The 17,495-nt window shown below is 39.6% G+C and overlaps 1 protein-coding gene across 1 annotated transcript in view; it reads left to right on the top strand.

The window, feature by feature from the left end:
• The first annotated feature begins 460 nt into the window (after nt 1-460).
• HELB (DNA helicase B) overlaps nt 461-17,495 on the top strand; it is a 54,172-nt gene continuing 37,137 nt past the window's right edge. The window contains exons 1-5 of the mRNA XM_036758633.1: nt 461-680; nt 3,209-3,601; nt 4,894-5,066; nt 8,953-9,834; nt 13,638-13,821. Of these exons, the coding sequence (XP_036614528.1) occupies nt 500-680; nt 3,209-3,601; nt 4,894-5,066; nt 8,953-9,834; nt 13,638-13,821 (1,813 nt within the window). The 5' untranslated portion in view covers nt 461-499. The remainder of the gene's footprint in view (nt 681-3,208; nt 3,602-4,893; nt 5,067-8,952; nt 9,835-13,637; nt 13,822-17,495) is intronic.

Here is a 17,495-nt window from a genome sequence, read left to right as displayed (position 1 = left end):
TCTATTCACCCCACTGACACTGTCTCCACCATTACAGTAGCCAGTTGCGGACAAGATTGTTTCATTTGTATCCCCAGCCAAGGCTAGCCCCGCCCCATAGCTCCCTGGTTGGGGCGGAGCCTCTTGCCTACACCCGTCCCCTGCTTTTCCGCGATCCCCCAGCAGGGCGGAGTCTAAAGGTAGAGGAATCACAGCAGGAGGGCGCTTCTGAGTGGTGGAAAGCAAGGACCACGTGATTCCAGAGAACCAATCCCCTCCCTCTCCCCCCGCAAACACCGAGTCTCAGAGACTCTCTCTGTGCCGGGGGTGGGATTGCCTGCTTTCCAGGAGAAGAGGGCGGGGCCAAGACGCGCTCTCTGATTGGTCGGGCGTCTTGGCGCCCTCGCTGATTGGTCAGCAGTCTCGGAGTCTAGGAGTCTCGGCGCGCTCCGCAGCTGTTTTGGTTCGGGCGTCACGGGCTTCCGGGCAGCCCTCAGTTTTGGACTTCGTTCCCCCGACGATGGGGACCCCGCTGGTGTTACTGGGGCGTTTGTTGCCGGACAAAAACCCGCAGAAAGAGGAGGACGAAGGCGAGGAGGTGGTAGTGGAGGAGGACGAGGAGGACGAGCCGCTCTTCGTGGAGGCCGAGGAGCTGTGCAATGGAGGGTTGAGGTCGGGCAGCCTCCCCTCGCGCGTCCCAGGTAAAGCAGAAGGGAAAGACCGGAGGATTTGGGCCCTTAGGAAAGGCGGGGAGCGGGTGGGGGCGGCCGGGGATAGAGCTCAGAGTCAGGAGCACCCGAGTTCAAACTGTGACACTTAGTAGTGGTCTGTGCTTGCGAATGACCCTTAACCATTCTGGGCCTCTGTTTCCTCAACCGTAAAACAAGGGGGGTGGGGGGGAGGCTGGAATGCATGATCCCTGAGGGTCCCTTCTTGCCCTGCAGCTATGACCCTGTGAAGTATATCTAGGAATCTCATTTGGCTCGATAAAGACCCATCCAGCTAAGAATCTTACACCCTATGCTAATGAGTCCCCTTATTTTTGTGAAATACGTACAAACATTACCATTGAAGGATGAAGCAATTATTATGTTTTTACTGTATGCACTTAATAAATAAAATATAAAGGCAAACAAAGAACGCAAAAGGAGAGCTGGGAAAGGGGCTTTGGGAGAGGACGCTCAGAAGCACCAAAGGGGAGACCTGGTCCTGGGCAGAGGTAAAGAGAAACTTCACTTATCAGGGCCTGGGAGAGCCGAGGGTCAAGTCCAAGTTGGGGGATGGGAATGAGGATGACTGCCAGAGTGTGGACGACTTGGTGGGGAGATGGCCAGAAGTACCCCTAGAAAGAACTATGTCATTGTCTGCCCAATGGATTTTACTCCTGATGATCCTGAAAACTCTCCTTTCCCTGGCCACCGTTCCCATAGACAGGGTGTCCCAAAGTCTTGGAGCAGTTTAAAGCTACTTTTGAGACTTTCTGTACTTGTTGTTTCCATTGGAAAGCATACTCCCTGAGGGCAGGGAATGTCTCTTTATTTTCTCCCCCAGCGCTTAATAAGCCAGGTTTCTGGCACTTAATAGTAAGCATTTGACCAATGCTTTTCATTCACCCAGCCTTCTGTCCATTCATTCCTAGGTATATCTGCCTCTCTGATTAGATTATAAAGGAATGCTAATTAAGCATTTAATTAAACCAACTGATGTTTCTGGGTGAATCCTTGTGAAATTGGATACAACCTTAAAGGTGCCTTCTAACTCTCTCATTTACAGATGAGGAAATGGACCCAAAGAGGTATTAGTAACTTGACCCTTGCCCAAGCACTTTTGGGTCAGTTTTGTGTAGTGAGAGATGAAGGCCTAGGTTTGAATCCCATAACTGTTATTATGGGCTCTGGCTTTAAGCAAAGCAAGCATCAGTCAATCGGCAAACATTTTTTCAAGCACTTGTATGTGCCAGCTACATTGCTAGGCCCTGAGGGTAGAAAGATAAAAGGAAATGGTTTCTGCCCTTGAGAAGTTTTGATTCTGTGGCAGAAAACAATGAGTATCCTTAGAAATTGGCAACTAGGAGGCCAGTGTTGGGCCTGGAATCAGGAAGACCTGAGTTCAGATTCAGCCTCAGATACTAGCTATGTGACCCTGGGCAAGTCATTTAACCCTGTGCCTCAGTTCTTCAATCTGTAAAATGAGCTGGAGAAGGAAATGGCAAACTACTCCAGTATTTTCCACCAAGAAAATTGGACATGACTGAAAAAAAAGACGTAGAAATAAGCATATGCAAATTGAACATAGGTTCCTATTTTCTACGTTTCTTGAGCAAAAGAGTGATGTGGTTAGACATGAATCTTATAGATAATTATTTTAGCAGCTGTTGGAAGGATGGACTGGAGAGTGGATATAGTACGAGGCAACTAATGAGGAGGCTGGTAAAATCATCCATGTGATGAGGACCTCAGGTGGTTGTGGTGAGGATAGAAAAAAGGACAGCTAGGAAAGTTACTGCAGTGGTAGTCACCAGATTTGGCAGGGGGTATATGGAGGTGTGGGAAAGTGGATCACTAAGAATGACTTCTGTTTTGAGGAAGAACAAACAGGGAAGTTATGGAGAAGAGTGGATTTGGGAACAGTTAATTAATTTGACTGATCCTTAGTTTCTCCATTTGTATACTGAGTTCTAGTTAAACATCATGGATTTAGAGCTGGAGAGAATATCTAGTTTATGGTCCAAGGGAAAGAGTAATGTATTTAAAGGATTTGGGTTGGAACCCTGTCTCTACCTCTTTGAATGTTCTTGGGCTAGGACCAAGTTACTTAAACCTCCCTGGGTCCATTTCCTCATCTGTAAAATGAGGGGATTGGATGGGACCTTTAAAGGTTCTTTCCAACTCTAAAACCATGATTCTATAAACAGCATTTTATATTCTCACTTCCACATATATATGTGTGTATTTATGTGTTCATATTCTTATTTTCCTATGAAAAGCTGTTTTTTAAAGATTGTTTTACTTATTGGAAAAGTTAAATACAGTATGAATATGGTATCTGATAAAAAATTAATACAATGACTAATTTTCTGTGTTGTTGTTTTGCTGCATATATTTCCCTGGACCTTAAAGTTCATCACATTGGAATTTATAAAGTCAATTAAAAATTAATATTTGAGGAGAGTTTAGTTATATGTCTTAAATTAGCTGATAAATTATTATGTTTGTTGTTATTTTAAAAGTTGTAATTGAAGATGAAAACACCACAGAGAATATTCGAGTGTTTGGACGGTTTCCATTGTTTGGTCCTTGGTGGAAAGTCAAAGTAAAAGTGAAACGTGTGGGATCCCGGTACTTTGTGGATGGATTGCCATCTTACTTTTTGGAGACAGACTTATCGTCTAAACACGAAGATATTTGTTCACTTTTTCTTAAGGCCTGTGACTTTCCAGATGATTTTAAATCGAACTTTTTAAAATGGGTATATAAAAGATCAAGTTATTGCAACTTGAGCTTTGCAAATCTTCAGGAAGCTCTGAAAGATTTTGAAGAATGGCAAAAAGAGTCTTCAGGAGGAAAAGATGGAAATTCTTCACAGGAGAAAAAAAATCAAAGTTTATTAAATAGAAATCCAAGTAAGTGTAAATTTAACATCAGATTCAAGTCATGCCATCACAGCAACTGAGGACTTGAATGATTCAGCTTTTATTAGCATAATCTAAAATACAGCATTCCTTTTGGAAAGACAACATGTATAAATTAGTGTGGTTTTCCTTTTTGGGGTGAGGCGGAGTGGGGACATGATCTAGAGTCCAGTTATGTGAAAAGGGAAAGTAAATTTCAGTGGAAAATGGATGTAGTTAAATGTAATAAGTGTAACCTTGTTACAGTAAAACTTCATAATCAAAAACCATTTAGTTAGCAACATCAACTACATCAGACCTGGAGATAAGCTTTTTTGCTCATTGCTATTCAGCTGTCCAAGTAGATGATAAAAGGTCATGTATAGATTTAAATTAATTGTTAGATGAAAGTTTTTTTTTAATCTTTGTGGAGTTAAATGCCCAAATCTGATAGAAATTATGTTTGAATCTTTTAAATGAATTAGTTGCAGTTGGGTCTCAATCATTTACATTGAGAAGAAAGCAGAAAGGAAAAAGAAACTCTGAAAAATAAATTTCTATTAAAAAAATGCAATGTGGTTTATGTATAGAATGAAAGCTTGAATTTTCAGGTGACCAAAACATGAACAATATTACTTCTTATTGACCAGAGCAAGTCCAGTGTTATCATTAGCAGTCTTTTATTTCATTTTGATTACTTCATCCAATTGTGTAAACTAATCCTCTTTGTCAAAGCTGTCCCACCTTAGCTTATCTTAGGGCCACATTAAAATAAAATAATTATTTGAGGGCTGCACCCAGAATAAAAAATAGAGTACCCTAATAGAAAGTGGGGGAATGGAATGCACATCATCAGTACGACAGGTGAAAACATGAAGCATGAAAGCAAACACAAAACAACAAAGCTACAGCACAGCAGTATAAAAGTAGATCCATACTGACTAGTCTGCATCGGATAGATGGAACGCATCCCACTGATTGATTGAAAAGTCCCCGCGATATGTTCTGTCCGTAATACCGCATAAAAACACCAAAGAAAATTAACATCAACGAGATTATTTATTAGTGATGGAATTAAAAAATCTAATACGCATTCCATGCAAATTATTATTTTATTTTTTTGCTTGTGAAAATTAAAACCCACATGTGGGCCGTATAAAATCACACTGTGGGCCACGTTTTGAACAGCCCTGCTCTATGTTACTGCTTTTTTGTACAAGTGATGTCCATTGTAGAAAATTGTCTGTAAAACCCTTGCTTTATGTCTTACTTTAACTGACTTTTTTTTTTTTGGTCTCCTATAGTTGCTTTAAGAACTGTAATGAGAGCTTTGATGTTTCCAAGAATAATGGAATTCATTCCAATCCTTTTGCCTCGACATTTTCACAATTTTCTGAACCTAGAACATCCTGAGAGCTTGTTGAGAGATTTGGAAGAGATTCTAAATACCTGTCCATGGAAACTTGGCTTTAGTAGAGTAAGTAGGACATGAACCCTTGGGTAGCTGGGCTGATTTCTGTGATAATCTCTATACTTGTCAAAACTGGGCCAAGATTTGTCAGTGTTGTGTAAAGAGCCATGAACATTTTTTTATTTTGTTTCATAGAGTTGATCTGGCCAAAACAGGTTTATCCCTTAAGAGCCAGGCTGCTAGCCTCCTTCCGTTTTACTAGGTTATTCCTCAGATAGCACACCTCATCTGTCACTTGGACCAAACTCCAGACCTCCCCAACAAGGTATGACCTGCCACGATGGAACAGTGATCACATAGCTTTTGTGAATAATAATAATGATAATAATAATAGTGTTTATATGGTAACTTAAAGTTTGTAGCATACTTTAATCATATTCTTATTTCATCCTCTTACAATTCTGTGATGTAGATGTTATTGTTATATTCATTTTACAGGTGAGTAAATTGAGGCAGACAGAGGTTAAGTCAGTAAGCATTTAGTCAGAAAAGCATTTATCATGTGCCTAAAATGTGCAATAGCACTGAGTCATATGCTGGACTTGGCTAGGATCACATTTTACGTAGGTAATAAGTGTCTCAAGTAGAATTTGAATTAATTCTTTTTTTTAATTAATTTTTTATTTTTAGTTTACAACACTCAGTTCCACAAGTTTTTGAGTTCTAAATTTTCTCCTCCTCTCTCTCCTCCCTCCTCACCCCCAAGATGGCATGTAATCCAATATAGGTTTTAAATATACCTTTACATTAAACTTATTTACACAATAGTCAGGTTATAAAGAAGAATTATAACCAATGGAATGAATCATGAGAAAGAAGAAACAAAACGAAAAAAGAAGAAAATTTAAAAGAGAGAGAGAGCAAACAGTTTGCTGCAATCTGCATTCAGACTCCATAATTCTTTCTCTGGATGTACATAGCTTTTTCCATCATGAGTCTTTTAGAGCTGTCTTTGAACCTTATATTGCTGAGAAAAGCCAAGTCTATCAGAGTTAATCATCATAGATACAGTGTGTCTGTAATCATGTATAATGTTCTCCTGGTTCTGTTCCCCTCACTCAACATCAGATCACATAGGTCTTTCCAGGTTATTATGAAGTCTGTCTGTTCCCTATTTCTTACAGCATGATAGTATTCCATTACATCCATATACCACAACTTGTTTAGCCATTCCCCAGTTGATGGACATCCCCTTGATTTCCAATTCTTTGTCAACACAAAAAGAGCTGCTATAGATATTTTTATACACATGGGCCCGTTTCCTGCTTCTATGATCTCTCTGGGATACAGCCCTAAAAGTGGTATTGCTGGGTTAAAGGGTATCCACATCTTTATAGCCCTTTGGGCATAGTTCCAAATTGCTTCCCAGAATGGTTGGATCAGTTCACAACTCCACCAGCAATGTAACAGTTCCAATTTTCCCACATCCTCCCTAGCATTTATGATTTTCCTGTTTTGTCATGTTGGCCAATCTGACAGGAGAGAGAATTTGAATTAATTCAGACCTTCCTGACTCCAAGTCCAGTGTTCTGTCCACTGTATCAAGCTGCCTTCTGAGGTCACATCTCTGATACAATGGAACACTGTCAGAATTCCTTGCCCTTGCCTCAGGATTAGCTCGTCTTTTCCTGTCACAATTTCCCTGATTTTCTCCTTAAAGTTGCTCATTGTTCAAGTGTTGTAGTCTCTTCACAAGCACTATGCCCTTTTCCATTACTTTTTGTGTGATGCTCATTTTAAATTCTCTGGAGACTGTATTATTCCATGTCCATACAACCCTCATAGAATACTGGTAGTAAAATGGTATGTTCTACAGTCATCCTATTTGACCAATCCCAACACTATTTTGTTGTATTTTTTTTTAAGGTAAGCTAAAGTAAACAAAGTTTTAATTTGCGTAGTTATGTAAATGAAGAAAAAGGGAGGGAAAATGCAATTTGGGTAGAAGAATAAGGAGAGAGGAAAGAATAGCTAGGAACAAGGGAGAGCAAGGCGGCCAGATGCGGAGGGGGAGAGATCAGAGAGGTCTGCTAAGGGTGATTGGGATCGCAGACCATAATTCTAGGAATTTACAGTCTCTGTTTTGATGGGAGTGAGGCAGTGTGGTATGATAAAAGGAGCACTGGACCTTCAGCCTTAAAGACCTGGAGAACATGGACAAATCATTTACCTCTCCGTGCTTGGAGGGCACTTCTTCACCTCATAGATTTCCTGTCTTCCTTCAAGAGGCCTCTGAGCAACATGATAACTTTCCTGAATTCCATGTCCCATTCCTCCCCACAACCCCCACCCCACCCTCCCACCAGCCAATGTTCTCTTTCCCAAATTATTTCGAAGTAAACTACTCTATTTTTACTTATAATTATTCTGTATTTTACATGTTGTGTATGTGCCTGTATATATAAAAAATACATCTGTATGTCCTTGTCTCCCCCCTTCAACAGTAAGCTCCTTTTTGAGAAGCGATTGTTTCATTCTTCCTATTTCTATTCCCAGCGCTCAGCGCAGTGCCTGGCTCCTAGTACTTGTTTAATAAATGTTTGTTGATTGAGGATAATAATCCATGCAGAACCTACCCTATCAGATTCTTATCAAGATCAAACAAAGTCTCATAGTCTTTTGCAGACCTTAAATTGATATATAAATGTCATCTATTGTTGTATCTGGATCATAGAGTATGTAGAGGGGAATAAAAAAAAATCTGAAACATAGGAAAGAGCCATGTCATGAAGACTTTTGAGTGACAGAAGAATTTAAGTTTGATTTGGATATAAAAGCCAGTGGAACTTATTGAGTAGGGGAATGACATGGTCAGTCCTGAGCTTTAGGAAGATTAATTTGACAATTGAGTAGAGCATGGGCTGGAGTAAGGAGGCACTTGAGGCAGGGAGACCAATCAAAAGACTCTTGCAGTAGTGCGGGTGAGAGGTGATGAGAGCGTGAAACACTGGTGGCTACGTGAGTAGAGACAAGGAGATGTTGAGGAGAGAGGCTGTGAAGGTAGAAACAAGGTTTGGTGGTGGGATGGATATGAAGAGTAAGGGAGAAGGGAGTTGAGGGTGGTAGTGAGGTTATAGGCCTGAGTGCCCGTGAGGATATCACCAAAATGAGAAAACCACAGAGAGAAAAGTGAAGGATGTCCAGGGCAGAACCTTGGGGGAGCACTCATGAAGAGTGGGCACAACATGGGTAAAAAAAACAGTCAAGGAGGGTAAGAAGTGATTGACTGGTTTTATTTGTTGTCTTTCTCTTTATGTTGTTTCAAGAATAACCTCTAACATACTGGGCTAATTGCATCTTTCTCCAGCTCAAAACCTAGTAGTGCAGGGATTCTTAATTTTTATATGATCATGGACCCCTTGGCACTCTAGTGAAGCCTAATGGAACTCTTCTCAGTCAACCAACAAGCATTTATTAAGAACCTGTTATGTGCTAGGCACTGTGTTAACCTTGAGGGGTACAAAGAATGGCAAAAGACTGTCCCTGCTCTTAAGAAGGTCACAGTCTAATGGGGGAGACAACATGCAAACACCTATCACAAATAAGATATATATAATTATATAGGGTAAATTGGGGTAATCTCAGAGGAAGGAGGGGGACTTGGAAAGGCTTCTTGTAAGAAGTAAGTCTTATCGAGCCAGGGAAGCCAAGAGGTGGAAATGAGGGAGAGAGTTCCAAGGATAGGGAACAGCCAGTGAAAATGGAAAGTTGGGAGAGGGAATGTCTTGTGTGAGGAACAAAAAGGAGGAGATTGTATATTACGTGGAGGGGGGGGAAGTATAAGATGTACCTTGATATGGCTTATAGATGTTTAGAATGAAATGAGTTTTTATTATACTATGTTTTATAGAAGAACTTAAATTTTTATTTTGCTTGTATTTTTTCCCTAAAGATAATCTACAGAGAATTGAAGCTTATTGGGTGTGAAGCAACTTGGCTGGCATTTTGTCACTGTGAATCTCTTTTCCAAAAAATGAGTAATTTGGAGAAAAATGCATTAATAACATATAATAAACTGAAACAGATATGTAGAGAATATGGACACACGTATGTTAAAGAAGCTGAATTAACCTCCAGGTTGTCTGGAATGATATCATTTCAAGATGTTTGGTCTTCTCTGAAGTTTTTGAAAGATATTGGGGTAGTGACAAATGAGAAAGAGTGTATCTTTATCAGTGATCTTTATGAAGCTGAAAAAGATGTTGCTTCTTTGGTACATGACCTTATGACATCACCGTCATGGAATTTAAAAGTGGATGTGAAAGAAGTTCTTGCATCTATGGAGACCAGGAAATTTAAGCATGCAGAAGGAGATGATGCAGGGAACACCAGTAAACCTCAGGAAGAAAAGTTAGTAAACGATGGTCATGATTTGGATGTGCAGAGCAATAGTAACCAAGTTTTTCATTCTGATGAAAATCAAATTGATTTTGAAATGCCAAGCCAAGTACAACTGGACCTGGATCAGGTGGCTGCCCTGGAAATGATTTGTTCTAATGCAGTGACAGTTGTCAGTGGGAAAGGTGGCTGTGGGAAGACAACAATTGTTAGCCATCTCTTTAAGTATGTGGAGCAAATGGAAGAGACAGAAGTGTGGCAGGCTTGCAAAGACTTTGAGCAAGACCTGGATGCCCCCGAAGAATGGAACACTTTTGTCCATCAAAGTGAATGGAATAATAAGAAACGTATAGAAGTATTACTCACAGCACCCACTGGCAAAGCTGCTAGCTTGCTGAGAGAGAAGACTCGCCTTGCTGCTTATACGTTACATCAGGTGAAAACTTCTTTTTTAAAGCAATATAAAAACTGCCTCATTAGGTGAAGCAGAATGAACTTAAAATAAATAGCCATCCTTAGTTGTAATCAGTCAACTGGTATTTAGTGAGGGCTGTTATTTGTTCAGTGATGTGTGAGACTGAAGGAGACAGGAGTTTAAAACAACTATAGGCTTTATAAGAACTTTGGAGACAATCCACTAATAACACTGAGCAAGTCCAGTTGTTGGTGAAATGGATTTTTTTGGTAATAGATTTGAGTGTGATCTAGAATTAGAATCAGGGATTTGAATTTGGAAGAGACATTAAACTGAGAAGGCTGAACTAAATGATCTATAGGATGAGGAAGTTAAGTATTTAGGGAAGATGAAAGATAACAATCAACCCTTGGAGAGGGAGTAGGGTTTAGGTAGTTGTAGGAGAAGACAGTATTTCTGGTCAGCCTGAGACAAATATTTAGTGACCAAGGATCTGTCCATGGTCTTCCTGGCAGGAAAGCATTTTTTTTTTATCAGTGACTTGGGTGGTGGCATCCTTGGCTGAACACTTGAAGCTTGGAGACAAAGGATATCTAACGTGTCTTGAAAGAGTCAAGGCCTAAAATGATCTTAACAGGCTAGAATTATGGGTTAAAACTAACATGATGAATTATAACGGGCCAATGTCCATTTCTACACTTGGATTAAAAAAAAATCAGCTCCACAGGATGTTGGAGGCAGTTAGACAATTGTTGGTGTGAAAAAGACCTGAGTGTTTTTCAGTAGATTGCAAATTCATTGAGAATCATTGGCATGATATGACTGCCAAAACCCCTTCAATATCATCTTTGGGTGCCTTCATGGAGGCATGGTGTCCAGAATGCTGGTAGTTCATGTATTTTGATTTGATTAGATTACCCCTGGCAAATTGTGTTCAGCTCTGGGAGCCACATTTTAGGAAGGATATTTGCCTAGTGGCATTCAGATGAAGGGTATCAGGAATGGGAGAGGTGTGGGAGCCAAGTTATGTGAGGTTTATCAGGTGAAAGAACAGGGATATTAAATTTAGAGAAGACTTTAGGGGGACCACAACATGCGTGTTGCTAGAATCATGGATTTTCTTTTGGAGAGATTCTGCTGGCTCAGCTTAACACCAGCAGGACAGCACTTAGTAGCATCAGGCAGAAGCTGTAGAAAGGAGGTATCAGTTTGATGTAGAGAAAAAATTCCTAATGGTGATGTCCAAGTGTGAAGTGGTGTGGTTTCCTTAGGTAAATAGTGAGTTCCCTATCAGAAGAAGTCTACACATAGCAAGGTGCTATGGAGATTTCCTTTTAAGATACAAGTTGGATTAGATAACTCGAGGTCCCTTTTAACTGGTATTTTATAACTCAGGTGAGAGAATAGCATGAGCAAGCTGTATATTTGGCCTAAGCACAATGCTAGCACATTAGCACCTAATAATGATTGGTGGTTCCCAGAAGAGAAGGTGATAAAAGGGAAGACCACATATGACTTAATTGTACTTTGTTCTGGGTGCCACATGGTAGGCATGACATTATAGATAAGCTAGAGAGTGTCCAGAGCATGGTGAGGGGCCTTGTGTTTATGTCATGAAGATCAGTTAAAGAAACTGGGAGAAGAGACTGCAGAAGGGAAAACTTGGTAGGGGAGTGGGACATATTATAGTGTCTTCACATATTTAAAGGTCCCTTGTTGGGCCTGTATCTGGAGGGATTAGATTTATTTGACTTGACCCCAAAGGGCAAAACTAGGAGCAGTCAGCAGATATTTCAAAGAAGCTTGATGTTAGGAAAAACTTGCTTATACTTAGAGCGATCCCAAAGTGGAATGGGCTTTCTGGGGAAGTCATTAATTGGTTCTTTATCCTCACTGGTGGCTTCCAGGATGACCACTTGTCAGGTATGATGTAGATGGCATTTCCAGCTCTGAGATCATCTGATTCTCTCGGAACTAGTGACATAGGATGATGAATCCCTCATTGTGACTTTAGCTGCTAAATACGCAGTGACCGGGAAATATTTTTTAGCACATTCACTTCTTCAGCATCTTCCTTGGAGAGAAGTTTTTTTTTTTAATCTGAATGTCCCATCTGTGTCAAAAATGTCAGATTTATGAATGTTGCTGTGAATGTCTGTATTTTCTTCCCTTCTCTTCTTGCTGCTTATTTTTATTTATTTATTTTTAGTTTTCACCATTCACTTTTATAAGATTTTGAGTTCTAAATTTTTCCCGTTCCTACATCCACAAGATGACATGTAATTTAATGTATAAGCTACACATGTACAATCATATTAAACATTTCCACATTAGTGATGTTGTGAAAGAAGAATCAGAACAAAAGGGAAAAACCAAGAGAAAGGAAAAAAAAAAGGGAAAATAATATGCTTCAATCTGCATTCAGACTCCATAGTTCTTTCTCTGGATGTGGATAACATTTTCCCTCATGAGTCTTTTGTAATTGTCTTAGACAATTAGATCATTGCATTGCTGTAAGAACTAAGTCTTTCAGAGCTGGTCATTGAACAATATTGTTTTTTACTGTGTACAGTATTCTTCTGGTTCTGCTCACTTCACTCAGCATCAGTTTTTTGTAAGTCTTTCCAGGTTTTTCTGAAATCTGCCTGCTTATCATTTCTTATGGAATGATAGTATTCCATTACATTCATATACCAGAACTTGTTCAGCCATTCCCTAATTGATGGGCATCCCCTCAATTTCCAATTCTTTGCCACCACAAAAAAGGCTGCTATAAAATATTTTTGTACATGTGGGTTCTTTTCCTTTTTTTATGATCTTTTTGGGATACAGACCTAGTAGTGGTTTTGCTGGGTCAAAGAGTATGCACAGTTTTATAGTCCTTTGGGTTTAGTTCCAAGTTGTTCTCCAAAATGGTTAGATGTGTTCACAACTCCACCAACAATGCGTTAGTGTTCCAATTTTCCCACATCTCCAACATTTATCATTTTCCTGCTTTGTCATGTTAGCCAATCTGATAGATGTGATGTGGTACCTCAGAGTTGTTTTAATTTGCATTTCTCTAATCAATAGTGATTTAGAGCATTTTTTCATATGACTATAGAAAGCTTTAATTTCTTCATCCAAAAATTGCCTGTTCTTATCCTTTGACCGTTTGTCAATTGGGGAATGACTTGCATTCTTATAAATTTGACTCAGTCTCTACATATTTTAGAAATGATTCCTTTATCAGAGACATGGCTGTAAGAATTGTTTCCCAGCTTTCCACTTCCCTTCTAATAATCTTGGTTGCATTGGCTTTGTTTGTGCAAAACCATTTTGCATTTCATAATGTTCTCTATCTCTTCTTTGGTCATAAATTCTTCCTTCTCCAGAGAACTGACAGGTAAACTACTCCTTGCTCTCCTAATTTGCTGATAGTATCACCCTTTATGTCCAAATTGTGTACCCATTTTGACCTTATCTTGCTATTTGGGCTAAGATCTATGGTCTGTGCCTAGTTTCTGCTATGATGTTTCCCAGTTTTCTGAGCAGTTTTTGTCATATAGTGAGTTTTTATCCCAGAAGCTGGAATCTTTGGAGTAGATTACTATAGTCATTGACTACTGTGTCTTGTGTACCTAACCTATTTCACTGATCCATTCCTCTGTTTCTTAGCCAGTACCAAGTAGTTTTGATGACTACTGCTTTATCATACAGTTTTAGATCTGGTATGGCTCTTGCTGCTTATTTTTGTGGCTGTGTGAGGTGGACAGCCTATATAGAAATTTTAAAAGTGATTTTTAAGTTTGTGTTAAATTTGGCATTGTGTGCTTTATTTGTAGGTAAAGTACAGCTTCTATTCATGGCAGAGAACAAATCAGAAATTGGAGGACAAAATTCCATGGAAGTTTTCTTCAGTGAAAGTTCTTGTTGTGGATGAAGGGAGCTTAGTCTGCATAGCAATCTTCAGATCAGTTTTAAATTTGTTGCGTAAACATGCCAGACTTGTGAAGCTGATTATCCTTGGTAAGTTAAAAATGGTTAGAGTCTGAAATGCATTTTTAAAGGAGTTGTAGTTTTGTAAATTGACTACAGTACTCTAATTCTAATCCAGCTCAGAACTGCAAGTTACCAGTATGCCAGTGCCATGTCCAGAAGCTACAGTGCTAGTAGAATGTAAGGGGGTCATGTGACAGCTACATTGGTTAATACAATTCAGTGACCCTTTATTGAGTTTCTGCTATGTAGAAAACATCATTGTAATAGATGCTAAAGAGGTTATGGTGATACATATGGTATGATCCTTGCTCTCTAGAAGGTGTGTATAGGTTAAGCAGAGGGGAGAAAATATAGTGGGGAGAGCACTGCATTTGGTGCTTGAGGTCCTGGTTTGAATCCCTGCTCTGGCACTACTGTATGTATGACCTTGGTCAAGTCATAGCCTTATTTAACTTCATTTTCTTTATCTTTAAATTGAAGAGTTTGGACTTTCCTTCTAGCTCAAAATGTACGATCCTATGAAACTTGTAGTGTGAAAAATGGTATGAGGGGTACAAAATGCTAAAATAATATCTCATTGTTACAATAGTTCTTAGAGTGGTTGGATGATTAGGGATTTGATTAGTTTGTATAGATCACGGTGATATTTAAGATGGGTTCTGAAAGGTGGATAAAATTTTAAGTAGTACAGATTTGGGTAGGGGTGGGGGTGATTTAGGGACTGGTCTAAGCATAGGGAAGAGTTGGAACAGGGACATGGAGGCAGGTTAATGTGAAGTGGGTTTAAGAAACAGCAAGTAGACCAGACCAGTTGAACTAAAAGGCACATGAATGAGAGTAGTTTGTGTTTAGGAAGAAGAGGGTACCCTTGGCTTCCTTGATCATGGGGGCCAGGTTAATTTCCTATCTAGAGTAAAGTCCATGGCCAAAGAACTAACCCTAGCCAGATTTCTATTCCTCTTTCCTCTGGGTACTAAAGTGTCTCCCTCTGTAATTGCCTTTACAATTTGTCTTCCACTCACCCCTGCACCTCACCTTATCCTCATCACACAGTTGAAATCTTTTCTTTTTTTTTTTGTATCTAGGAGAATCAATGTTTTTTTCTTCTTGAGTTGATATGCAGTCAGTGCCACGAACAGGCCAGGCAGGATCCAATCCCTATCTACCATACCTTGAAATAGAAGCCTGTGAGATCATTTTTGTAGGATGGGCTGGGTGTGGAAAGAATGAATGGGATCTTCAGTTATTTCAATTCTTTGATGTTGTTCTAAGAGGCTTTTATAAAGCTTCTGGGGTATTTCTGTCATGTTATCTTCTTGGTTTAGCTTTTATTACTATGAATTTGTTGCATATATCCTAAAAGAAAGAAATTGGGCTTGGGGAATTATTTGGAAAACAACTAATCCACTACTCCACCATCTTACCAATTGTATGACTGCCTCTGATCTAGGCCAGGCCCAAGTTAGGACTATGAGTGATGCAACTTTAGGAATTAAAATGCAATGAAGGCATTCATGGATTATAAAATGCAACAAAAATAGCCTTACTAATAACAAAATTAAAAGAATTCAACTTCCAAAGTTAATATGAAATGTCATTCCCTTTCACATCTACATTTACTGTAGAAATGTAGTAGTCAGTCTAGGGCAGGGATTCAGGAACGACCTGCAGGCAGTTGGAAATCAAGTATTTGGAGGGGCCAATCTCTGGCTCCACTTTCCACTTGACTATTTCAATGCCTTTGATGACAAGGAGGCCAAAAGACTTCTATCTCATCGCCTTCAAAAACTAACCCAACACATGCTGTGAGATCCTCCTCCAGATAATGTAGCATACTGGAAGGGGAAGGGAGATGGAGGGGGCAGGAGTAAAAGGGAAAGAAGAAGGTATGTTTTTGCTCTCAGTGTTGCCATTCCTTTCAATAAATGGCACCAGAACCCTATTCATAGACTACAGTGCTGCTCTTACCACATATTCTTTTGGCTTTTGAGAACATACTTCTGATGTTCCTACTTCTAATCTTTTCTCCGTTTCCCTTGTTGATTTATTTTTCTTTTATTGGTAATTCTTAATGTTACGTTCTTAGCTTTCTCCATGTTTGTTCTCTTTCTTAAAAGTCTTATTTGTATCCATGGCTTCAACTATCAATCATCTCTGTTAATAAATGAATAAAAAGGCACTTATTAATCACTTGCTATAGGCCAAGTATGTGCTGAGTACTGGGGATACACACAAAAATTGAAATAATCACTTTAAGGAGCTTACATTCTCATAAGGGAATATAATACACCTTTCCTTGTTTCTCTAGACCTGATTTGTCTTCTGAGTTTGAGAGCTGCATATCAAAACAAGCCTCTGTTCTTGAATGTTACACCAACATTTGAAATTACATGTATCCAAAGCTGAGTTCAGTGTTTGTTCCTCCAGACTGCTCCTCTCTTGATTTTTCTGTTTGGCAATGATGTTTGACTTTCTTCACCTCTCATATCCAATCCATTTTCAAAATCTGCTGATTCTGCCTCCTTGTCTTGACTCCATCTTCTGTTTATTCACACATCAGCTATCTATTGTTAACATCTCTAAGTAGTTATAGTAACCTCCTAAAAGGTCTTCCTGCCTCTTTTCTTACCTGTTCCAACTCATCTTTGATACTGCTGTTTTAATAACTTCCCTTATGAACAGATTTCACTCTGTCACTTCTGTTCAAAAGTTTGGAGGCCTATGTCAAATAAAATTCAGTTCAGACTTGTTAATCTGATAAATCCTGGTTCATTTTTGTTCTGCTCTTCTAGCCTTTTCACTATTATACTACATGTGTGCTGTGCAGCTAAACTCTATCACCTGTTGCATCATCATTTCTTTATGGCTCTTTCCAATTGCTAAAATTTCAGTCACTCTCTCCCCGCTGAGTATATGTATTTCTGTGTGTGTTTTCTGTCTGTCTGCCTGTCAGAGAGAGCCCTACATATACCCTGTTGATGTCCAAGAGGCCTGTCAAGAAAGCTGTCTGAAAAAATATCGTTTTTTTTTAAGTAAACTATAAGCTTAGTATAAGTCAAACAGTATGGCTTGGCAGACAAGAAGGTGAATGGGTCTTAGGGTCCATTGAGACAGGCATAGCCTCTAGGAATAAAATGATTGTTCCAGTACGAGCTAGATGTGGCCATTATCAGGCCACATGTAGAGTACTGTGTTGAATTCTGGGTGATATATTTTAGAAAGGAAAACATCCAGAGGAGGGCCATGAAGGGAGTGAAAAAGTGAAAAACCTCATATTGTGTGAGGATCTTTTGAAGGAACTGGGCATGTTTGGCCTGAAGAAGACTGGGGGGTGGGGTGGGGAGAAAGAAGGGGAAAAGATAGTTTTCCTCAAATATTTGAAGGTCTGCCCATACAGAAGAGAGATTGGACTTTCCTTGGCCACAGAGTGAGGGATGGTAGGTTCCCCTTTCCTAAATGTCTTCACACAAATATCTGATGATGATTCTCACTTGTTGGGAATAGAGTTGAGGGAATTCTTGTTCAGATATGGGTTGGACTAGATGGCCTCTGAGGCCCTTTGAACTTTGTAAAGGCCTGTAATTCTTTGATAGCCATCCATTGAAGTCCAGGTCAGTTTTAGCTCCTTTTGCCCGCTAGCAGTGATGACCAACCTTCCACTCAGAGGTTGCAGGAGCATTTTTTAATCTCTCATGAACTTC

The sequence above is a fragment of the Trichosurus vulpecula genome, chromosome 5, assembly GCF_011100635.1.
Source record: "Trichosurus vulpecula isolate mTriVul1 chromosome 5, mTriVul1.pri, whole genome shotgun sequence".
NCBI classification, from domain to species: Eukaryota; Metazoa; Chordata; class Mammalia; order Diprotodontia; family Phalangeridae; genus Trichosurus; species Trichosurus vulpecula.
This window is presented reverse-complemented; position numbering and strand designations above follow the sequence as displayed.